This window comes from Heterodontus francisci, chromosome 5 (assembly GCF_036365525.1).
Source record: "Heterodontus francisci isolate sHetFra1 chromosome 5, sHetFra1.hap1, whole genome shotgun sequence".
Classification (NCBI taxonomy): domain Eukaryota; kingdom Metazoa; phylum Chordata; class Chondrichthyes; order Heterodontiformes; family Heterodontidae; genus Heterodontus; species Heterodontus francisci.
The window spans coordinates 151,106,171-151,132,062 of NC_090375.1; the positions used below are offsets into that span (position 1 = coordinate 151,106,171).

General features: G+C 42.7%; 1 protein-coding gene across 1 annotated transcript in view; it reads right to left on the reverse strand.

Annotated features, from left to right (window-relative positions):
• LOC137369634 (transcriptional activator GLI3-like) overlaps positions 1-25,892 on the reverse strand; it is a 471,074-nt gene that overhangs the window by 274,917 nt on the left and 170,265 nt on the right. The window contains exon 3 of the mRNA XM_068030965.1: positions 8,087-8,329. Within this exon, the coding sequence (XP_067887066.1) occupies positions 8,087-8,329 (243 nt within the window). The remainder of the gene's footprint in view (positions 1-8,086; positions 8,330-25,892) is intronic.

Consider the following 25,892-nt stretch of genomic DNA (forward strand, 5'->3'; position numbering starts at 1 on the left):
ACTGAAATGGATATCCAGAAAAACATTCAAGAACTGTCAGACACGGTGGATGCGTGGCGTTGAATAACAGACAACCAAAAATGGCCTTTACTCAAACACACGTACTGATGTCCAGTGACTAAACGTCCATTTAATGATTAATCTTGCATTTCATGTGTTGCTTGAAGGTTTTCAATAATAACATTAGCCAATGAGTTCCTGAAAGTGTATAAGTGAGCTGATATACAGGGATATTTACTATTTGTCCCACCCCCTTCCAAATGTAAGTACTTCAAACTAAAATGGCATAGACATAGTTGTTGTGTGGCACTGATGGTCTACAAGAGGCTGCTAGTTAACATATTGATTCGATGGAACTATGGTGGCAGGTTTATGTCACAGTGGAAAGCACCCTTCAAACAAATGTAACGGTCCACTTGTTTCTCTAGGTGACTGCCAGATGGGGCACTCCATCACAACAAAAACTAAGATACTATTCACATTTCTCCACAAAGGAAGCTTCCTGCTAACCAACCTAAGGAATAACAATGCAAGTTAATGAAAGATCCCGAGCCCAACCTACGTTTTTGATCAAAATAAAATTGCTCAGATGTTTGTTTGAAGAAAAAAAAAATCAAGAAAGGGTCAGCAGCAGTGGAACTGAATGGGTTGTGGGAAGAAAGGGAAGGAGGGGAAAAAGAAAAGGAGGCAACAGATTACAACCAACAATGTGATGATCCTAAATGGAAACCAGAGCACGGGTTTCTACTTGATTAGCTAGCTTCTACAGAAATTCTTTGGTGTCAACTTCTTTAAATTAAAAGCACTACACACACACAGGCACACTCCACAGATCTGTTCTGCATGTGCTTTCCAGATTGTGATACCTCAACCAGCAGCAGAGCTGCTCCACTGATGGTCTACCACGTAACTGCAACAACTGCAAATGGAATCCACAACCAGCAGAACAAATCCAGAGATCAGGTTACGCACTAGATTTTGATGTAAATGAAGTACAATTATGCTGCGAATGAATCACACATTCTTTAACTGTTTAGTAATTCTGTCCAGGAATTACTAAATTAAAAAGGTGTTCATGCAACACATAGAAAACCCTGTTCATTCTGCATCCTCCACAATAACGTTAGCACTAATTGCAGGACATAGCGCTGCGTTCCTTATGAACATGAAATCAGAAACAACATGCATTTTAAATGTGAAGAAAACACAAAATAAAAGTTGGACTTTTCAGCCATACAGGACAAGACACCTGAAAATATTCAGCAGCACAAAACAGAGGGAAATATCTTTTTATTAAGTTCATTAAAACCCACCAATATCCATATTTAAAATATCTTGCATATGCATTATAGTAGTACATGCAGGTAGTCTGTTGGATTTCATTTGAATAGGTGATATTAGTTTTTAAAGCAGTATTCCTGCCATAAACCAAGTCAACCCTTCATCTGGCCGACTAACAATTCTTCCACTGGTCAGGAACCTCCTGAAGATCCTTCACCATTTACATTCAAAACTCACTTTCCAATACACAAACACCTAAACATTTCGATGAAGTCGACTGCAGAAATGCCATGCTAAGACATAAATAAAACTTTGTTAATACATAAACTTATCAACAATCAAAACATAGCAGCTGGTGCCGTTTTGTTACATTTAAACTCTCTTCAATGCAGTCGTATTTTTGAACAGCTTGGCTTATTTCCAAAGCAGCCTCCATTGCTACTCAATTGTAATGCAACTCCAGATTTGAAAGGCAAAATTTGCTCATTTCACTTTGTCCTAAGGGCCATCTATTTGCTACTTCTCTAGCGGGTCACTGGGAATTTGATCAAGTTCATTCAAGACCATCACCTATATTTCAAAGAGTTTCAAAGTTAGGGAAATAAAAAGAAAGATTTCATGGACAAAATAAAACAACCAACACATTAAAAAGAAACAAAAAGACTTTTGAAATTGAGACTCTTGTCAGTTGCAAGGAATTGAAGAAAAATTATTGGTTTTGAGAAATGATTGTTTGAGTAGGTCTATTTGTGCAAGTTTGCAACAATTGAGAGCAGCTGTAAAGAAACTATACTTCAACATTTTTGTAGATCAGCATGAAAATGTCCTTTGCAGTGAGACTGCCCTTGGATCTGCAGAGTGAGCTCATTAAATGGTACACCTAAGGCATTTTACAGATAAAAGAGTGTGGTTGACACCTAGTGTATATTGCTACCCCATTGATGACACTCTCAAACATAAACTGGAGTCCATTGTGCTGATAACAGAGATCGCCACTCAAAGGTGGAGCCAATACCCTCCTTTAGCCAGCAATCATGACCCTTGATTTGGAGCAGGGGAGAGTAGCACGTGGAAGCTGTGGGTCTCTATTTGAACACAGCTCCCTAGAGATTCCAAAGTTTTATATAAAAGTGTCTTTATTTTCACATTTATTTTTACTGTAGCTGGCAACAAAGTTCGCCAACAAAATTCTGCAACAACAGAAGCACTACATCAGGGGACTGACAGCCAGGTGGTTATACCTGCAGGTGTTAGCATATTAGCTACAAACACTGACTACATAAGAGAAAAAAAAATCACCCTCCATCACAGAATTTAAAGTGTTCTTTGCAAACAGTACAGTACTGTCCGGATGACATAATACACACCTGTGACAGATTTAAGAGGTATTGCAAAAGGTCAAGGGTCATCCATGCATTTGCCATTCAAAACGTCGCCCTTCCTCTTCTAATCTTTCACACTCTCACTCTCTTTCTAAACAGCACTGAGGTCGACAGGCGTGAAACCAAACCCTTATGTGAGATGTTGCCTGCACAGGAGTTATTTTACTAAACCTAATCCACAAAATATGTTGGCCTGTTTGAACAAGAGTGAACACTGTGCATTATATCCTTAGATACACATGACTGGCTTAAGACCAGTCACATGTGGGAAGGGCTGTCACTAATATCCACTAATTAATGCCAGTGGGCAATACACTTCCATAACTGATATCAGAAAGCAATAAAACGGCAACTATTTTACCATACATGCCATGAAGCAAAGGCTCAGCATCTTACGAAATATATTAAAAACGTTCCTTTTTAACCTGTTGTATCTGGGATATTTTGCTTTGGAAAACAGAAGCACCTCTTGCTTCTATCTAGGGCACAGAAGACAAAGAAATACAAGCCCAACCTACCAGAACATTCAGAACACACACTGGAGCAAGGGAACAACAACACTTCCATCTGATTTTTTTTTGGCATAATTTAGTTTACTGCTGCATTTTCGAGGTTTGGAATAAACACCAGGATTAAAATTACAATGAAACAATGATTGAGCATCACATTTGTAGACTAGCAATGCTTCTTGTTCAATTGTTAACTTAAAAAGAATAGACATGTGGATACACAAACAACATCTTAAAAAGAGCAAGATGCAGAGATACACAAAGTATGCGTGTGGATACACAAATACCATTTTAAAATGGATATGTATATACTCAAATACAAACAAAGTTAAAAAGGGCATGAGGAAATACACATATACCACCTGTAAAAGCACACATTGTAGATACAAATACCATCTTAAAAAAGGGCAAGTGCAGATGCACAAGTACCACCTGTGCACATTTCCTTGCACCTGTTGCTTCACACTGCTGTGGCAGTGTGCGACACAAGAACACGTGCAGCAGTTTCTCCACCATTGCTGCTCCTGAACCTGAGCAGACTAAGTTACAGACTAAGCTCTTTATTACATAGCACAAATAGTGAAATAGTCGTCATTTGTGGGGGGATTCGCCTCACCAAGGTTCACCCTGCTCTGACTACGAAAGAATGTTCTACTGGGAACAAAGGGGAAATATATTTTAAGAAGGGGTTCTGAATAATGAAGTCCCTTCGTAATAAAGAACAAAGAACAGTACAGCACAGGAACAGGCCATTCGGCCCTCCAAGCCTGCGCCGATCTTGATGCCTGCCTAAACTAACACCTTCTGCACCTCCGGGGCCCATATCCCTCTATTCCCTTCCTATTCATGTATTTGTCAAGATGTCTCTTAAACATCGCTATCGTATCTGCTTCTACCACATTCCCTGGCAGCAAGCTCCAGGCACTCACCACCCTCTGTGTAAAGAACTTGCCTCGCACATCCCCTCTAAACTTTGCCCCTCTCACCTTAAACCTATGTCCCCGAGTCTCTGACTCTTCCACCCTGGGAAAAAGCTTCTGACTATCCACTCTGTCCATGCCACTCATAACTTTGTAAACCTCCATCATGTCGCCCCTCCACCTCCGTAGTTCCAGTGAAAACAATCCGAGTTTTTACAACCTCTCCTCATAGCTAATGCCCTCCAGACCAGGCAACATCCTGGTAAACCTCCTCTGTACCCTCTCCAAAGCCTCCACGTCCTTCTGGTAGTGTGGCGACCAGAATTGCACGCAATATTCCAAGTGTAGCCTAACTAAGGATCTGTACAGCTGCAACATGACTTGCCAATTTTTATACTCTATGCCTCGACCGATGAAGGCAAGCATGCCGTATGCCTTCTTGCCTTATCCACCTGCGTTGCCACTTTCAGTGATCTGTGGACCTGTACGCCCAGATCTACAGGTCGGCGCAACATCGAGGGCCGAAGGGCCTGTACTGCGCTGTAATGTTCTAAATTTAAATCTCTCTGCCTGTCCCTCAGTATTCTAGGGTAGATCCCATCAGGCCCTGGGGACTTATCTACCTTAATGCTTTGCAAGACACCCAACACCTCCTCCTTATTGATAATGAGATGACTGAGACTATCTGCACTTCCTTCCCTAGGCTCATCATCCACCAAGTCCTTCTCTTTGGTGAATACTGATGCAAAGTATTCATTTAGCACCTCGCCCATTTCCTCTGGCTCCACACATAGATTCCCATCTCTGTCCTTGAGTGGGCCAACCCTTTCCCTGGTTACCCTCTTGCTCTTTATTAATGTATAAAAGCCTTGGGATTTTCCTTAATCCTGTTTGCCAATGACTTTTCATGAGCCCTTTTAGCCCTCGTAACTCCTTGCTTAAGTTCCTTCCTACTGTCTTTATATTCCTCAAGTGCTGACCTAATCTGCCGACCCCACAAAGGGAGGCACAGTTCATCGAGAAAGAACTGACACCTTTCTTTTGAAAAAGATCCTGTGCGTGCAGTTGCCCACTGCGACTGGGCCATTCATCCCACTCAGGTCACAAGTATAATTCCTCATCTAGCCTGAGCTTGTTTCTCTTTGATGGGATGTTGGGAGGAGGGGGAGAACAGACACTAGAATTACTTCCATATCCCTGGGCTAGGAAAGGAGAAAGCAAGTTAGTGTCAATGAGCCTCTGCTGGGAAGGCCGTAGGTCTCTGCTAGAATGTGAAATATGTGGACATTGGAATGGACTGTAATGCTAGCTGTGGTTGAAGAGCCTACCACCATTCATTGACGGTTCAAATGTAGAGAACTGCCCCTTGGACAAGGTGCTGATGCTGATAGATCTATGCCAATAAGTGTTACCACTTTCAGGACAGGAAACAAGTTTTTTTTTAACAAAACCACTATCTTTATTTACCAAAGGGGTAGCTACCTGGCACAGAGCTTCACTGGACAGGAACACATATCAGCTATTCAGGCACAGAGGTCAGCACGCTCCACAGGATTTTCCATTACTTTAAATTCAGCTGTGCACCAGCAGCACTAGATCCTAGGATTGACCACAATATGCTTGAAACCAATGAGTACTAATTGTTCTAAAAGGAACTTTTATTTACCTATACTCCCAATCACTCATTTATGAAAACCCACATACAACACCTTTTGAATTACTGGACTCCCAGTTAGAAAACTCCACCGCAGGATACTGGCAACATTGGCATCACTAATGTTAATAAGAAAATAAAATTGCCCTGCATCCTAATCTCAGTACCTGGACCTACAAAACCCAGTGTCCAGACTTGAGATTTAGAGTCTCTTTGATCAAGTCCTATAAAGTGTACATTCCCCTCTGCTGCCAAGCTAATGAGTCAATCAAACCTGCTTTCATCCCTGGCACGCCTAATACTAAAACCTGCACTAATCAGCTGTCTTGGCTAATCAGTCATCTGTCCAATGACCTTTCACCTCAAGATACTAAACCTTCTGGCTAATGTAGAAAGTACCAAACCAGTCCCCTCTGAGAGCCTCAACGTGTTGATTAGAAACGCAGCCTGGAGAGACTTGAAAGCATGCTGCCTCACATTTAGCTTTAACATCCAAAGTCAAGTGATTTAACTTACAACACATGGAAAAGTAGATCATTAGAATATCATCATGCAACCTCACAAGAGACAACCAGAAGTGATATTATCTCACTAATGCGTGGTAAACTAATTCATGCTTTCAGACCTCAAATCACCTTCTCATCCATTACACACACGGAGCCTTTACCATGAGACAGGTTAATAAAGAAGCTAGTGCAATCATGGTGGAATGAATGGCCTCTTTCTGTGCTGTAAACTCCTATGGCCTATAAGCTAATTTGAAGATCTGTTGTTTTATACTGTCTGATCAGCAGCACTATTAAAGGATTAATTCTAAGATCTGGGTTGTACATGTTTTCACCAAATCTTTTGAAATGTTCACTTGGAGCATAAGCATTAGACTAGAATTCCCATAACAACACTATTGGCAGCATGCCACAAGGCACACATATGAAAGGAAGTTTCACACCTACGCTTTAAAGATTCTACCTTTCCCTTCCAGAAAAGGTACCCAAATTTAGGTACCATTTTCCCACAGCTGTCATGAATGATATAGTAAAATTTTACAAATCCAAAGTACCATGCATCTTGCAGCAGAAGTTAGGACAAGGGAGAGAAAAAACAAGCAGGAGTCAGGGAAGGGACACGTATGCCGCTCCATGTGCCCATTTTCACAGTGCATAAGTTGGTAATTTAAGTTGCACTGGGTGCAGAAGAGCAAAATAATAATTTCCAATCAAACTGAATTTGAGAGCACTAACTACACCATGCCGGCATTTAAAAAGGGGGAGAAAATTGACCAAAATGTTTACGAATTTAATATTACTTTTGTGTAAACTGTGCATTAGTACAGTCTAAATATTATGTACCTCATTGCAAGTTGAAAAGAATCCTTGCTCACAATTAAACTAACCACATGTCCATCACAAGCTACCTATGCTTCAAATCTGAAGTCTTTACATTTAAATCTCAGCAAATCACAGTGATGCCCTCCCTCTCCCTCATACATTTAGAGCTTGGAAGAATTCTTAATAAATGAGTGGCCTCCCTGTCCTAAAGCTGCATTCACTTATCAGAAATATTTGCTTAACTATAATTCATCCTGAAATAGCAGCAAGAATTTTCTGTTCAACCTAATTCAGATCTATTTTTGTTGCCATAGATGAGTTAAATATTTATTTCATATTTAAATTACAACCAGCATAATTTCAGCTTTGTGCAAAGCAATCCTATTCATAACATGAGATGAGGAAATCTAATGTGTTGATTCCAACTCCAACAGGTAGTTAGTTACTTTGAGCAAAACCAAAGTTGCTTGCATTTTAAACATGAAGTTAACAAGTGCACATAAAATAGAAGCAGGCTAAGACTGTCACTTAAATGAAACACTCCCTCAATATGCCCTGAGTTGGCTTCATTTAAGTTTGCTTTAGAAAATTATTCCGCATCACACTGTTAATATAACAGAGGAAAAATATAAATCAACAAACTATAATTGCTGCAGGACTGCAGGCATCTCCTTTGATCACATTCCCTATAGTATCTAGGACATTGAGACTAGATTTGTGCATTAAGAAGAATGATGGTGGAATTGGTGCGAGCTTGATGGTCTTTGATCGCACAGCACATGTTGGTCGGATATCTGAAACAGCCTCCTTTGTGAATTAAGCAGGATTGCCTGAACATACTGATCTATCCCAGCAAAGCAGCAACAGTGTTACCGGGATCAATCCCCACGTAGACTAACTTAGCAGTCAGCAATACCCACGAGATAGATTTTGCCCAAATCATCTTTAAGTAAAGAGCATCAACACCATATTGTGGTTGCTTAAAACTGAAGTGAATTGAAGCAGTACTTACGATAATGTGGGTCCATGTAGCCATTCCTTGGATCCATAGCAAAAAGTGCCCCACGGTATGGGATGGAAGGCTCAGGTATATGTGACAAAGATCCATGGATCTCCTTCTTTATTAGAGAAGTTCTATCTTCACTGGAAGTTGATGGCTCTTCACCAATTTTACTCAAGCTTTGCCCACGTGTGTGCGGCTGCATTGCAATTGCGTTTCTTCTCTCTCTGTGATAGGTGCCAGGAATTTCATCCTCTGGAAGAAGGAAGCACATCCCAAATCAGTATCAGTCTCAAAGCAGACACCACTGTCCATACTGAAACAAAACAGCGTTTATTGTTACTGCTGCCTTGAGTTATGAAGCAACATTTTTTTTATATTCAGCTGTGGGCATTACTGGCTAGGCCAGCATTTATTGCCCATCCCTAACTGCCCTTGAACTGAGTGGCTTGCTCAGTCATTTCAGAGGGCATTTAAGAGTCAACCACATTGCTGTGGATCTGGAGTCACACATAGGCCAGACCAGGTAAGGATGGGAGATTTCCTTCCCAAAGGGACAGTAGTGAACCAGATGGGTTATTACAACAATCAATAATGGTTTCATGGTCACCACTAGACTAGCTTTTAATTCCAGATTTATTAACTGAATTCAAATTCCACCATCTGCCATGGTGGGATTTGAACTCATGTCTGCCGAGCATAAGCCTGAAGGGCTGGACTAGTAACATTACCACTACGCCACCACCTCCCCTTAACATCAACATCTTACCTTTTGTTGCCTTTTATATAAACTTAAAATACAAATTAAATTGACAGCCAACTAAAGAGGGAAAAAAGAACATTTATATTTCACTGCACTCTGACCATGTCTAGACGAGGCAGGTACCCGATTCTTTAAAGCAAATTGTCGTCCTCCTCTAATATAAATTTAAGTTCACTCTCTCAGCAAGAGGTCAGATCACTAATTCAGGTGATTTTTATTAGATTTGAACAGCTTTCTTATTGCATTTAAAATGTGTTACTATTGAAGCATTAACCCTGATTTCTCAGTCTAACTGGGATTAGTGTGTGCCTGTGCTTGCGTGTCTTTGCATGTGTCTGTATACACATGCGTGTCAGTATACATCTGTGTGGGCTAGAGTGTGCCTGTGGATGTGTCTGTTTACATGTGTGCGTCTGTGCTTGCCTGTGCATCTGACCATGCGCTTGCTTGCATGTGTATATGCGCGGGCACTTGACTGTATGCGAGTGCCCAACGGTACGTGTGGGTGCATCTGTGCTTCCCACGTGACTCTGTCTGTGTGTCTGACTGTGTGCACACGCACCTGCATGTATCTGCATTTCATCATGCCCATGTGCCTGTGTATGTGTGCGTCCCCCGCACATCTGAACTTCTTCAAAATTTAATGCGGCACTTTGATAAAATGCTAAATTACAACAATTTCTGCTCAAAACCTCCTCAGAACATCATGACAACTGTTAAAATTAAGACAGCTTTGCACAGCTAGGAGAATCCTTCTGCACTCCTGTGCCAGCTGGAACTGGTGTAGATGAGGAGGAAAATGTTAAACTGCTTCAACTAGTTTGGATAAACTGATTTTTGCATTGAAAAGTATCCTTATGATTTATTACATTAATACATCAGAGTGAAGCATTCTGTCCCAATATCTGCTTTTTATTAAGCACAAAACATACATCTAGTTAAGACAAAGTTTAGCATCTAGCAGTTAGGAATACCACTAAAAGTGATCATATGTGTCAGTGCAGATAAGTGAGGTACCTAGATGTAACAAGAGTGACGCTGGTTGAGTACAGAGCACATTTCCACTTAAGCTCTACTTCAGTACCAACTCACCAGGAGCAAGGGTCTCACAACCATCTCTTTTAGGTGGAAAAAGCAGGGAAAGGGAAGTGGTAGGTAGAAGAGAGTAAGGAGAGGAAACAAAAGGGAGAAGAATGATAAAAAGAGATTTCTAAGATGCAAAAAGCTGTAATGAGAATGTAACAAGTGAAAGCAAAGGGGGAGAGGGAGTTCGATTAGAACCAAAAGATAAGTCCAACCATACATCAATCCTACTTTCTGCTTTGCTAAATGCTCTTAATAAGATGCCGGTGATGAATCAAAGTATTCTCTCTTTTTAACCATTTTTCTTTTTTTGGATAGCACTTCCCTTGGTTAATTAGGCATTTATTCACCTTCCAACAAGAAATTAAAAACTCAAAATAATGCCCTGTCTGGTGCCTTGAGGCTTCAGTCTCATACAAACAAAGCTTTACATCCAAACGGCTGACTAAAATATCACTTATTTTTGTGTAAACATGGCCATTTAATAATTTCCTTGCAATACATAAATATCTTTAACCACAAAAACCTACACCATGCAGCATTTAACAACAGAGCACAGGCACATCACCCGCACTGTTCTGTTGAGCCACATCGATCAACACATTTAGAAATAAACATTGGCAATCTGCACCAAACCAACTTTGTGAGAGAAACAAACCATATGGCATGGCAACAAGCGTGATTCTATTGCAGAAATGTAAGCTGCTTTTTCAGTAGCATCGGACACCTGACTCAAACATCCAAGCAGTAAACAACTATTGCTCCAGAGTTGAAGACGACCATAGGTTCAGAGGGAATAAGAATTTGTCAAAAGAAAAATTACTTAAAACCTCTAAAATATCAACACGGATTATCAATTTGTTGAACATTAGCAGTCATGTAGCATAAAAAAGCACCCTCAAATATCAATCTTGAGGGAATATATATATATATATCCCAGAACTTACTTGTCTAAGTGGTGTATGCTTCTACTTTTGATGCCAGCTCCTTTAAATTTCACAAAATAAAATAACACTGGTTTGCAACAGACCTGCACATGTACACACCAGCTAGGTGCTAGAGACACAGACTAGAAGCTTCTACATTACTAACAACTCAGTCCAAAAAACCTGCAGTGCACTCTGAGCAAGTTACAGTCTCATTTGAAAATATCCGGCCATGAGGGCAATCCTCTGTAATCTCTCTCACATACAAAGCCTCTCCCATTAGAGTAATTCAGAAAAAAAAACTGATTGGTGCCATGCGAAGTTTAACCAGCTCATTAGTATTCTACAGGCATGCCTCCTAGTGAACTTATTCTCTATTTAAGCAGCTCTCTGGAGCTCAGGGGTCAGGCGGGTAATCATTAAATCAAACTAATGTCACACCATCACAATCAGCCTAACAGAAAGAAGGTTTATTATTTTAGTTTATTCGGAATAAATGGTTATACAAAATGGTCCCCAATAAAGGGTCAACAGCAGCTTCAATTACAAGACAAACTCAACAAGGGTCTTGCAGTAAACCAAGTGCTCTATATTGACTTTAGTATGTGCTGTGCTTCACACTCTGCCACAAGCAGGCTCCCATATATTGCATATGCAAAGATCAAGGAAGAGCAGCCTTTGCTCTACCAGGATTTGTGTCTGCATATAGGCTGCTCATTCACCTTTTTTTTCTCTTTCCAATGGTTGCTCAATTCAATTCACCCCACACAAAGCCTGAAGACCAAACCTCTATGCACCAACTGAAACATGTTCAAAACTGGGCCTTCTATTGTGATTGAATTTCTTAACGTCTTTTCAAATAGTGGAGAATGCCTTGAGGCTAAAGGAAGAAACAGGCTAATGGTGAATTGGGAGTACTGAGCAAATTTCAGAGCCCTTTCCTCCTTGCTTTTGAGGTTGAAAGCAAACCCTAGCCTTTCAAGTTTCAAAGTCCTTTTTCCCCCTGCAGTGTCACAGAAGGATTTGAGAAAAAGTAATTGTGCTCACAGCCTCCCTGATCAGAGCTTACGTTCTATTTCTGGTATTTCACTGTGCGTCTCCCAATAATAGTACACGTATCTCAATGCTTTATCCATCCAGCACTGTCCAATTACTAATTAAATGAACAATTGTTGCTCTAAATGCCTTTTATGTGCTTGGGGTTTAGGTTAGCATGCACAAGCAGATATTCATGAGCCAATTTTGAAAAGCAAATACAAGAAAATGCACTGAGCTCAATGATCAAACACTTCCTCAGAAGTGCTTACACTTGTTTCTGTGAAACTCCTAAAACTTACAAAGGGCAAAGAAGCAGGTGAATTGGGCATGGCACAAGCATCTCAGGATCCTACCTTCAGCTGAAAAGATCTTCTTACTTAGATCCAGATATAACTGCTTTGATGAGGAATCGTTCAATTTAAGGAGGAGGCCACTTCAATATAAAAGACACATAGAAGGGAAATTTTACCATCCATAGTTGGCACATGCGAGTTTCTTATAGTTTTTGGCTCAGAGGTTGTGCTACAGTAAGTAAGTGGGCCATTGATAAAAGCTGTAGACAGCACAGAAATAATTTTCAGTTTCAAAGCTCCAAACAGTGACTATAGCCTCAAGGAATCTCGATTTCACTACACCCCTAAAAATATTGAAGTAAAACCTTAAAGGGGCTCAAAAGACTGGGGTTGGCTAAAATGATCATCGTAAATGATTCAGTAACAAGGGGATTATCACTAGAAGAATGATGGGGGAAGTCAGAAGAGTTTTTTTTCCCGTACAATAGTTTATTATGCCATGGAATGCTTCACCACAAGTGGCTTTAGAGACTATGCCATGTAAAAAGGAACTGGATAAATATTTGAAAGGGAAGAATATCAAAAAATACAGGTGTGACAAACACAAAACTATTTAGTCTCTTATTTAGTTCCTTCAAATCAGGGACATGTACCATATCAAAATAAGATAGAACTGCTTCATATTTGTCACAGCAGGGAAATGATATTAGAGTCAGACAGCTACAGTTGAAAGGCTAGCACAGGTACAGGCATGATGCTCTGGGCTTTGGTTCTACAATTTGCGTAAAAACTGTCAAATTAAACTTTAAATGAAATAATCTATTACAGTGACTGTAATTAAACCAGCCAGTAACACAGCACCATATACACATGGGTCATTGGTCATCCTGCAGAGGAGCACTGCCACTGTTTGGAGCGGGGGTGGGGGAACAAACTCTACTTCTAACTTCAGAATGTAACCTGAAAGTGCAGAACATTAAAGTACTATCATCCAGATAAATTCCAGCAGTCGTACCTAATTTTGTGTTGAAATAGTCGATCCAATTTACAAAACAAGTAGGTGGCACAGGTGTCGAAAAAATATTTCCTCAAAAAATTCTTTAGTTTTTATTGACTGTTTCTGAAAACACTATTTCTATGTAGCAATAGGTTACATCAGGAATTCCTTGATGAACTTTTTTGTAATGCTGAACAACAGTTTTAACCAAATTTTTTTTTTTATTCTTTCATGGGATGTGGGCATCGCAGGCCAGGTCAGCATTTATTGCCCATCCCTAATTGCCCTTGAACTGAGTTGCTTGCTAGGCCATTTCAAGGGCATGTAAGAGTCAACCACATTGCTGTGGATCTGGAGTCACATGTAGGCCAGACCAGGTAAGGACAGCAGATTTCCTTCCCTAAAGGACATTAGTGAACCAGATGGGTTTTTACAACAATCGACAATGGCTTCACAGCCATCATTAGACTAGCTTTTTAATTCCAGATTTATTAATTGAATTCAAATTCGACCTTCTGCTGTGGTGGGATTCGAACCCATGTCCCCAGAGCAATACCTGGGGCTCTGGGTTACTAGTGCAGTGACAATACCACTATGCCACCGCCTCCCCTATGTTAAATTATAACAATTGTTTCCAGTGCTTTTACCTTTTACTACACAGTTTTTGCAACATACGGAGAACTTGCAGCCACTACACCAGAGTCGAGAATAGGGCAACTTCAATCAAAAAGATGAGGAATACAGTAGTCTACCTGACAGGGGCATACTCTTCTCCATATGTAAACTCCACATTCCATGAATAATTCAATTAGAACGATACCTCTTCTGGAGGACAGAGAACTTGTCTGCATAGGTGACAAGGCAAGGGCTAATATAACCTTTCCAAACTACAAATCAAAATCAAACAATGATTGGTTACTGTGTCAGAACTACTCCATTTGGCTGCCTTGTAAATGTGTTAGGCTATTAGAAATTATCACATTAAGTCACTGATAAATGCAGAGCAAATTTGTTCCTGTTCAACCAGTTTAAAATTCCATGTTAGAACTGTGAGACCTAGTTTTCTTAAGAAACAACCATTCATAGATATTAACGGGTGCTCTTCAACTCTGCTCCGTTCTAAAGAGTATCAAAATTCAGTTGACAAAAGGTATCAAACCCTTTTTGGGCACCCTATGCCTATAATATTCTACAACAACAATATTCACTTGTGCAACATCTTACTACTCAATGTGCCCAACAGAGTAGTCCTTGGTTGTTTTGAGGAAGAGACATTCTAAGTGGAGTGTGGAATCCAGACTTCAAGAAAGCCTTTGACAAAAGACTTCAAACTGGTGGAAGTTCAAGATAAAACTTGAAACTGGACAGTAAATTGGCTAGGAAGGAAACAGCAAGCCCTCATTAGAGGGACATAAGGCGGTGATGATGGTGGGGAGGAAGTGGAGTACTGGGTGAAGTGCTCTAGGGATTGATGGTTGTTGGAGCCCCTGCTATTTCTAATAAACATCAACCAGTTAGATTCAGAAAATAAACACAAACTGGTCAAATTAACAGATGGAACTAAACCAGAGGGAGGAGAAATTGAATCTAACAAGATAGGCAAAGACGTACCAAATGAGCTGAATAGGATCTGTATGTGGCAGAACAGCAGCAGATAACATTCAGTATGGATAAGTGTATGGTACTGCACTTTGGAGGAAAATACGGGCAATATACATAACCGCAACAAAAGTTGTCAACAAAGCTAAGGGAAAATTGAATAGGATATAGGGACATTAGCAGATTTAGTACTTAAGATGCACACTGACTGCAGCAAGCAAATTAAATTGCTAAAGCAGCATGTTAGACAATGTCATTATAAAACTGTACAGTGCTCCAGTAAGACAATACCTCGAGCACCATTTCCATTTTTAGTGAGTGAGACACCAGAGAGACACTCAATTCCTGGATGTGATGCAGACACAAGGCACAAAAGCTGATTCCTAGAGCCAGTTAACTGAGTTTTGAGCAAAATCCAAAGAAACTTGGACTCTTCACTTCAAATTCAAATGAGCAGGGGCAGTGATTTTGGTTCACCAATTCAGGAGCCTAGATTTAGCACCCAGTAATTTAGCACAGTCCTTTCACTTCTGGACGCCGAGTCTGAATTCAGCCCCAAATGATGTGATGAATGCCTCCCTTCCCTGCTGGCTGCAAGGGACCTACATTAAGCTGGTTTATGCAGTCTTAACCCAGTATCCAGTGAATACGGGCCCCAAACACCAATTCTGAGTAAACTGACAGTGATCTTTAGGATAGCTGCTGTGGGAACTGGGAAAAAAATCACTTTGATGCAAAGGGTGGTTGTGACATGAATTATACATTTTTGTCTAGTTTTAGTTAGCCACTTTCACCATAAATCCAGTTACTGTACATAAGCAGCTTAAAAGATACAAGTGCAGTTTAGATCTCTGTGCCCAGCTTATTTTTATACATTTGTTGCAAGGTCGGTTGAAAATGGGTGTCAAACTGCAGTTGAAGGGAGGAGCCAAGCTACTTTGAACAAACAGACAGTGTGACATGTTCAGATAAATGCATGACAGCCAATTATTTTGAATCTGTCAGTTATGGAAAAAAAACCACAGCAACCTGTGAAAAGATATTTAAATTGAACTTCTCTGAGTTAGGTTATCAGAAGGTAGTCAAACTGATTGGAAACTGTAGGAAAAGATAGGGTAGACCAGCTAACTCCTGTAATCAGAAAGTATTACAAAAGAAAAGAATATATCTTTATAAAAGTTATCTATAGAAACAAGGGCTTAGTATTAGATTGAGACATTTCTTATTTCTTTGCACAAAGTATTAAATAAAAACATTCGACTGTAAATATAACATGAAATTTCAATTCGCGTTTTGTAGTACAGAACTTGAGTATTGCTGAAAACAGAGACATTTTGTCAAAGTTTTTCGTCTTGCACTCATCAGGACAATTCGCAAGAATACTAATGGAAGGGAAAAGAACAAATTTATACTGTATGAGAAGAGAGTGCTGATTGTTTGTCAAGTGGACTCTGATTGGTAGAGGCGTTGCCATGGAGAATGCACCAGTTTACAGTGACTGATGGTTAACTGCCAAGCTTTGTTTGAAATTTAAACCAGGCAGCTTGACTGATTGGTCAAGGCATTGTACTGAGGAATGAACCAGCGAATGGCTGTCACTTATTTTGTTTAGCTGTAACAGATACAATGGCGGGAATTTTACGCCATCCCAACGAGCCGGATGGTGGGGGTCGGTGGCGTAAAATGGAGTGGGAGGTTCTGGGAAGGCTTCCCGTCCCGCTCCCGCATCTGCCCAACTTTACGTAGGGCGGGGGTGGGGCGGAGGGCAAAAAACAGGTCCGCCCCAGGCCAATCAAGTCCTTTAAGTTGCCAATAAGTGGAAGGTGGGCGTCCTGGAGTCGGGACAGGCCCCCTGGGAAAAGCCGACGGCCTCTCCATGCCCAAGGCTAGGCCCCGAAAATTGGGCACAGGGTGCCCCTGCTTCCCCAACCATCCCCAGCACCCACGACGCCCCTCTACCCTGCCCAAACAACCACCCATGCCTCGCCGGGACCCAACCGATGACCCCCGGCAAGGCAACCCAAACTTACCTGGACTCCTGGCTCCATGTCCTCGGCTAGGCTGCAGTCCCAGCAGTAGCCACCGCTCCCGGGACTAAGAGCTGTCGGCTCGCTGAGTGGCCGCTGCCCCTCCCGCCCTTACACTTCTGCGGGAAACAGTCACTCTTTGGGATTTTGACCAAGGCGCCCCTTAATTGGCATGCAGACAGGTTCCCTGTCCAGTTAAGGGCGGTGTGCAGGCTCTCGAAGTTGGAGCGCCAATCAGAGTCCTTCCAGCTTGAGAGGAGCAGCAGCCTGCAATAGAGGGTGTAAGGGAGAGGGTGCTTCAACATAACAGCACCCTCTTACCAACTTTTTTAAAAGTTTAAATAAAATACAGAAAAGCGGCTAGGCCACCACTGTGGTGGTGGGGGGATTCCTTCTACAGGGTGGCCGTTGGCTACACCCGCACCCAGGCAGGCAGGGTGGACTGGAGCACTGCGCCCACCCCGCCCCCACCCCCCCCCCCCCCACCCTGACTCCCAGCCTGCCAGTGGGTGCCCGACTCCAGGCAGTTTAACTGCCCCCATTGCATCAGGAAACCATTTTCAAAGACTGAAGGGAGATCTTATGGAGGCATAAGATAATTCAGCACCAAAAAGCAATTACCAAAGTTGGTTATTCATTTTCCTTGTTATGCTACTGAAAACTTACCTACATCTCAAGGCAAGGATAGAGGTATAAGGATGTGGAAGTGAATCTTGACAGTAATCAAAATTACATAAGCTGAACAATCTAGGGTAAAGAAAAAAAGGATTTGCCTTTATAAAATGCCTTCCACAACCTCAGAATGTCCCAAAACATTTTACAACCAAATAAATACTTTAGTGCTTATGCAGTTGTAGCGTAAGAAATGAGGCAGAAAATTTGTGCAAAGGTCTCACAAATGGAAGTAAAATAAATGACCAGATCTGTTTTATACATTGGTTAAGGGAAACATATTGGCCAGAACACCAGGAGATCTCCCCTGCGCTTCTACAATTACTCTCATGGAATCGTTTATATTCATTTGAGAGCGCAGAAGGAACCCTGGTTTAACATCTCATCCACAAGATGGCACCTCCCACAGTGCAGCACTCCCTCAGTACTGCAGTGAAGTATCAGCCAAGGTTATAGGTTCCAAAAGCAGGATTTTGGGCTTGGGGTCGGGAACCCGACATCGGGATCAAATGGGGGCCCTGACTGCATACTGTGCAGGGAACAATCACCCAGCAGTGATTTTCCCCGAATTGGCCAATTAGTGCAGGCTTGCTGTCCATTGAAGGCTCGTGGGCAGTCTTTCGAAGCTGGAGATCGATCTTGAAGCACCATCTCAGCATTTTAAAAACCTTTCAACTAAAAAATGGCCACAGCTGCTGGGCCACCATTCTGGAGGGAGAACACCTCCACAGGGCAACCTCTGGCTGCAGCTATGGCCAGGCAGGCAGGGAAGGCCTCTGATAATTGGCCATTAACTTAACCTTAACTGGCTAGGTAGCCCACTGCCCCTGATCCTGCCTCTGGGAAAATGGCCTGGGGTGGAATAGTGATGACAAACTAGCACGCAGACTAGCGGCCCAAATTTATGCGTCCACCTGCCTCTGTTCTTACCCCAAAATTCTGCCCCAAGTTTCTGGAATGGTGTTTGAGCCAACAACCTGCAGATTAAGAGGCAACAGTGCTATGAGTGAGCCAAAGCTGACACCTTGGAAAGGAGATTTAAAAAGACATAATGTAAAAGTGCCACTTTGAGACTGAGCTTATTACACATTGGGGCACAGCTTATGGACTAAAGTTTGCATCGGTTCAAGGAATGGCTTGGGAGTGCTGATGTGGACACTAGGCACCCAAAATGCAAATATTTTCCATTCCACTGTGCGAAAAACCCTTCTGAATTCACATAAAATATATAGCCGTGAATTTCCTTGCAGCTGCTTTCATTCTGCCAACATAACTTTGCAAGAGTACAGCAGAAAACTCATTTACTGAGAACATAAGAAATAGGAGCAGGACTAGTCCATTTGGCCCCTTGAGCCTACTTCGCCATTCAATAAGATCATGACTGATCTGATTGTGGCTTTAACTCCACTTTCCTGCCTGCTCCCCACAACCCTTGTAGATCAAAAATCTGTCTAACTCAGCCTTGAATATTTAATTTTATTTAGAGATACAGCACTGAAACAGGCCCTTCGGCCCACCAAGTCTGTGCTGACCAACAACCACCCATTTATACTAACCCAACAGTAATCCCATATTCCCTACCACCTACCTACACTAGGGGCAATTTACAATGGCCAATTTACCTATCACCTGCAAGTCTTTGGCTGTGGGAGGAAACCGGAGCACCCGGCGAAAACCCACGCGGTCACAGGGAGAACTTGCAAACTCCGCACAGGCAGTACCCAGAATCGAACCCGGTTCCCTGGAGTTGTGAGGCTGCGGTGCTAACCACTGTGCCACCCCAGCCTCAATGACCCTGCCTCCACTGCTCTCTGGGGAAGAGAATTCCAAAGATTAATGATGCCCTGAGAGAAGAAATTCCTCCTCATCTCAGTCTTGAATGGGAGACCCCTTATCCTGAAACTGTGCCCCCCCTAGTTCTAAATTCCCCCACGAGGGGAAATGCCCTCTCAGCATATACCCTGTCAAACCCCCTCAGAATCTTATATGTTTCAGTAAGATCACCTCTCACTCTTCTAAACTTCAATGAGTATAGGCCCAACCTTTCCTCATAACCCCTTCATTCCAGGAATCAACCCAGTGAACCTTCTCTGAGCTGCCTCCAATGCAAGTATATCCCTTCTTAAATAAGAAGACCAAAACTATATGCAGTACTCTAGGTGTGGTCTCACAAGTGCCCTGTACAGTTGGAGCAAGACTTCCCAACTTTTATACTCCATTCCCCTTGCAATAAAGTCCAACATTCCATTTGCCTTAAATAAAAACAAGAAATGCTGGAAATACTCAGCCGGTCTGGCAGCATCTGTGGAGAGAGAAGCAGAGTTAACGTTTCGGGTCAGTGACCCCTCTTCGGGACCCGAAGTTCCAAAGAAGGGTCACTGACCCGAAACGTTAACTCTGCTTCTCTCTCCACAGATGCTGCCAGACCTGCTGAGTATTTCCAGCATTTCTTGTTTTTATTTCAGATTTCCAGCATCCGCAATATTTTGCTTTTATTCCATTTGCCTTCCTAATTACTTGCTATACTTGCAAGCTAACTTTTTTGTGATTCATGTACGAGGACACCCAGATCATTCTGTAGTCTCTCTCCATTTAAATAATATTTTGCTTTTCTATTCTTCCAACTAAAGTGGGTAACCTCCCATTTTCCCACATTATACTCCATCTGCCAAATATTTGCCCACTCACAACCTATCTATATCCCGGTGTCCTCCTCACAGCTTATTTTCCCACCTATCTTTGTATTGTTAACAAATTTGGTTACAATACACTTCATCCAAGTCATTAATATAGATTGTAAATAGTTGAGGCCCCAGCACTAATCCCTGCGGCACCCCACTAGTTACAGTTTGCCAACCTGAAAATGACCCATTTATCCTGACTTTCTGTTTCCTGTTAGTTAGCCAATCCTCTATCCATGCTAATATATTACCCCCAACACCATGAGCTCTTATCTTGTGCATGCCAAGAAATTTAATAGCTTGCCCAATCTGGGGTCATGTACTGGTGAGCACTGTATATGGCAGGAAGCTTTGCCATCTGGTGTCCTGAACAAGAGATATTACTATATTTAATTCAAGGGATTGTTTGGTCTCATCAGCATTTCAAATTGGGTCATTTGGAAATAAAGTTTGTCTAGTGTATGTGGACCTGAAGGGTGCACCATATGTGGACCATGCATTGCATCATCAGCAATATGGGTGGCACAGTGGTTAGCACCGCAGCCTCACAGTTCCAGGGACCCGGGTTCAATTCTGGGTACTGCCTGTGTGGAGTTTGCAAGTTCTCCCTGTGTCTGCATGGGTTTTTGCCGGGTGCTCCGGTTTCCTCCCACCGCCAAAGACTTGCAGGTGATAGGTAAATTGGCCATTGTAAATTGCCCCTAGTGTAGGTAGGTGGTGGGAATATGGGATTACTGTAGGGTTAGTATAAATGGGTGGTTCTTGGTCAGCACAGACCCGGTGGGCCGAAGGGCCTGTTTCAGTGCTGGATCTCTAAATAATAAATAAGGCCAGTGCAGGAGCATGAATCTTTATCAGGAACAAAATCTTTCTCTAACCTGCTTAGATTTCTGCATCTGCTTAACCAATGCAATCTTCAAAGCCAAAGTAAAGATCAAGTCATGGCAGTTTTAAATCCTAAGAAAGATGATCTAGAACTAGGGGTCACTGTTTAAAAATAAGGGGTCACCCATTTAAGACAAAGATGAGAATTTTTTTCTTTGAGGGTTGTGAGTCTTTGAAACGCCCTTGCTCAAAAAGTGATGGAAGCAGAGTCTTTGAATATTTTTAAGGCAGAGGTAGATATATTTTTGATAAGCAAGGGGGTGAAAGGTTAACAGTTGTTGGCAGGAATGTGGAGTTGAAGTTACAATCAGATCAGCCATGATCTTGTTGAATGGCGGTGCAGACTCGAGGGGCTGGGTGGTCTACTCCTGCTCCTAATTCCTATGTTCGTATGATTTTCACCAATTTATCAAACCCAGAGCATCCCCTTCCAAATGCTTTTTACTGCTTCAGAGCAGTATGAAAAAATAATTTGTAAGATGACTTGGCTGTGATCACAAAATCCGTTGCTACTTCAGACATCCTGAGCTTTACCATCTTTTAACTCTACTCGAAACAGTGGCGCAGTGGTTAGCACTGCAGCCTCACAGCTCCAGGGACCCGGGTTCGATTCTGGGTACTGCCTGTGTGGAGTTTGCAAGTTCTCCCTGTGTCTGCGTGGGTTTTCTCCAGGTGCTCCGGTTTCCTCCCACAAGCCGAAAGACTTGCAGGTTGGTAGGTAAATTGGCCATTATAAATTGTCACTAGTTTAAGTAGGTGGTAGGGAAATATAGGGACAGGTGGGGATGTTTGGGAGGAATATGGGATTAGTGTAGAATTAGTATAAATGGGTGGTTGATGGTCAGCACAGACTCGGTGGGCCGAAGGGCCTGTTTCAGTGCTGTATCTCTAATCTAAAATCTAAAGAAACTACCCTTCTCAAAATTGTCCTTAAACGTTCTGGCAGAATGCACACAACACAAAAGAGTGCTCCACTGGCAGTTGTAAGTCATGACTTGTTTTCTACAGGAAAGGCCTTTCTGCATTTGGTACAGCTCCTGAAGACAGGACAACATTTCACTTAATTATTTGAGTTCAAGTTCAAACATTTTAAACCCAGAGGCCAAAAAAAAAGTTATTGCGCAAAGCAGTAGTAGAACTTTAGACAGACAGTAAAACCATGTTGGACAAGGTCTGTGAACGACATGTGTGGTGAGAAAGGTGGGAGAAAAGATACTCCAGGTGTCAGTTGCCAGGGTCTTGAAAGTGAGAGTGTTGAACTCCAAAAATGTAAGCACGGGTCAGCAACCTATCACAATTAGAAAACACCACTCACCCCTCTGCCATTCCTTTATGCAAAACTAAAAGGCCCATCTTCTACCAGAAATATTACTATCAGAGGGGTATCACAAAGCACTTCTCTGCAGGATAATTTGTATTACAGTAGTATCTGGGCATAGTTGTCAATTCAGTAATGGGCAGAACTGCACATGAAAGATGAAGTTAGATATCCCATTGCCCTGCAGGTCCCCATTCATAAAGTCATCCCAGGTCCCCATTCAATGAATATCCATGGGACAGAGTCAGGACTTCAAGAAAATTGTCCAATCAACATGCATTCGTCACATGGTCATAGTATGTCAACCTCAGATAGAATGTTCCACACCAATCAGGCAAGTGTTAAGAATTAGTTCATTCCCTCATGGTGTTGCTTCAAGTCTTCACTTCCATTACTTATAACTTGTGGAAGAGACAGAACTAAAGGGATGGCAGCATGGCAAGAACCAGCACTTTATGCTTACCTCTACTTTTCCAAAAATGAGTAAACAGGATATCTGCTGGGCCAAGGGTTCTGTTCCTAGTGTGATTTGTACGTCCATCTGTGCATAACCATGTAAATTGTTGAGAAAATTCAGCATTACAATAATTGGTTTGGTCCACCAAGTAACGGTCTTAACTGCCATTGTCAGAAAAAGGGAGCGGCAGTGGGCAAAAAAATGGCAGCCTGCATGCCACCGCGATCTTCCTCACGGCATTCCAGGATAATGAGCTGGTCAGGCACAACCCCCTCCTCCCCCACCCCCCCCCAATCATGTAGAGGGGGTGGGTTCTCCGACACTGGCAATGGCATTGGCTGCCTGTGCGCAGGCGCTGACATCGGCGCCATTTTTACAGGCAGGCCAGCCCTGCTGGGTCATTTAAATGTTTAAAGGGCCACCGTCCCCAATGCATCACCAATAAATCCATCTGCCCTCCTCCCCTAATAACAATTAAATTCAATACCTGCCCTCTTCCACCCCGCCTCCCCCCACAAGACTTGTGACAACATTTGATCTTCCCCCCAACCAACCAAACCGATCAAAGTGCAGAGCTCTCCCCTTCCCACCCGCCCCCACACTATTAATGTGCATTAGAGTCCACTTCCCGCCCCCCACATTGCACTAAAAATCATAAGTTCCCCCCTTCCCCACCACAGTGGCGCCTGAACAGGAAAGTGAAGGCGCCCGAGTGTCGGCCGCTGCACGTAAGGTCACAACCACATGGTTAGATCACTGTTGATTTTACTTAAATATATTCATTTAATTAATTTAGATATGTTAATCCGAGTCCCGTCGCCCAGCCGCAGGTATGGGGCCACCACGGAACCTCACTGCCACAGGGAAGATTGGGCCTGGCACTCTCGGTGTTGGGCTCCATGGCAGGCCACTGCCGGAAGATCTCCCGGCCCCTCTGCATCCACCCCCGCCATGGAGCCCGATGTTGGGAGCTCAGTAAAATCCCAGCCACGGTCTTTTAATATTAGTGGGATATTCAGCGTTGATATCCTTCAAATCTAAGACTAAATTGTCTTCAACTAACATGCTTACTTTTGCACCGATTGCTGAAAAGCGATCAAGACTGAGAACTATTGCCGATTTCCTCTATTCCAGCCCAATGAATAAGGTAAATGGTACCTCGTCTAACTTTGCCCTGGAGATTGAGACCAGAGATTGAACCTGGGAGCACTGCAAGTCTGACCTAATTGGGTAAGCTCTCATTCTCTGTTTAAGCAGCTGATATTCCTAATGATCTCACTCAATGCAATTGCATAATTTATCCATGATTTTTGCAGGATAATTAAGAATGTCAGCGTTTAAGGAAGCCTAGAAAGAATGTTAAAGAAGCTGAAGTGCATGCACTTTATTACAAAGAAAATGTTATTTGAGACTTTCTACTATCCTAACTTCTACAGATTAAATGGACGGTAATTTAAAAGTGTTCTCGCACCCACACTTTTTGGGATTTTCTTCTCCCTGCTGCTTTCACATGCGTTCAAATCCTCTGAAGAAGGAATTTTCCTCCACACAAGATCAGGGGGCAGGTTGTTCAACCTTGCCCGTCTAAGAGCGAAGTCCAAAGTACGGAAAGTCCTCATCAGAGAACTCCTCTTTGCTGACGATGCTGCTTTAACATCTCACACTGAAGAGTGCCTGCAGAGTCTCATCGACAGGTTTGCGGCTGCCTGCAATGAATTTGGCCTAACCATCAGCCTCAAGAAAACGAACATCATGGGGCAGGACGTCAGAAATGCTCCATCCATCAATATTGGCGACCACGCTCTGGAAGTGGTTCAAGAGTTCACCTACCTAGGCTCAACTATCACCAGTAACCTGTCTCTAGATGCAGAAATCAACAAGCGCATGGGTAAGGCTTCCACTGCTATGTCCAGACTGGCCAAGAGAGTGTGGGAAAATGGCGCACTGACACGGAACACAAAAGTCCGAGTGTATCAGGCCTGTGTCCTCAGTACCTTGCTCTACGGCAGCGAGGCCTGGACAATGTATGCCAGCCAAGAGCGACGTCTCAATTCATTCCATCTTCGCTGCCTTCGGAGAATACTTGGCATCAGGTGGCAGGACTATATCTCCAACACAGAAGTCCTTGAAGCGGCCAACACCCCCAGCTTATACACACTACTGAGTCAGCGGCGCTGGGGATGGCTTGGCCATGTGAGCCGCATGGAAGATGACAGGATCCCCAAAGACACATTGTACAGCGAGCTCGCCACTGGTATCAGACCCACCGGCCGTCCATGTCTCCGCTATAAAGACGTCTGCAAATGCGACATGAAATCGTGTGACATTGATCACAAGTCGTGGGAGTCAGTTGCCAGCATTCGCCAGAGCTGGCGGGCAGCCATAAAGACAGGGCTAAATTGTGGCGAGTCGAAGAGACTTAGTAGTTGGCAGGAAAAAAGACAGAGGCGCAAGGGGAGAGCCAACTGTGCAACAGCCCCGACAAACAAATTTCTCTGCAGCACCTGTGGAAGAGCCTGTCACTCCAGAATTGGCCTTTATAGCCACTCCAGGCGCTGCTTCACAAACCACTGACCACCTCCAGGCGCGTATCCATTGTCTCTCGAGATAAGGAGGCCCAAAAGAAGAAGAATTTAAAAGTCATGTCCTCTGTCCAAAGAGATGTGGAACACTCCTGGAATCACTTCAGTAATACCCATCAGCAGATCACCATGATCACCATCTGTGTTCACTGTCTAGCACTCTATGAATCTGACTGGAGGTGCTTTTGTGTTGTACAGTGTTATGGGGAAAAAAATGACTTGCTTCAGAAGTTGTAGAAGGAGCTAGGATACAATGAAAGGCCTAGAGTTACAACTGAAGGACCTTGATCAAAACATTTGCCTGACGTTGATTTTAGTTGTTTGCTGTTGTTACGACCAAGGCGGGAGGAGTGAACTGTCTTTCTCTAGTTCCACTTCTCCACAGGTCACAACATATATTTAAATGTTAACCCAGTTACCGATACAGTCAATCACATACTCTAATCTGTATCCCAGAATAAGATGCACCAACCAGATTTCTTTCATAAATAACAAAA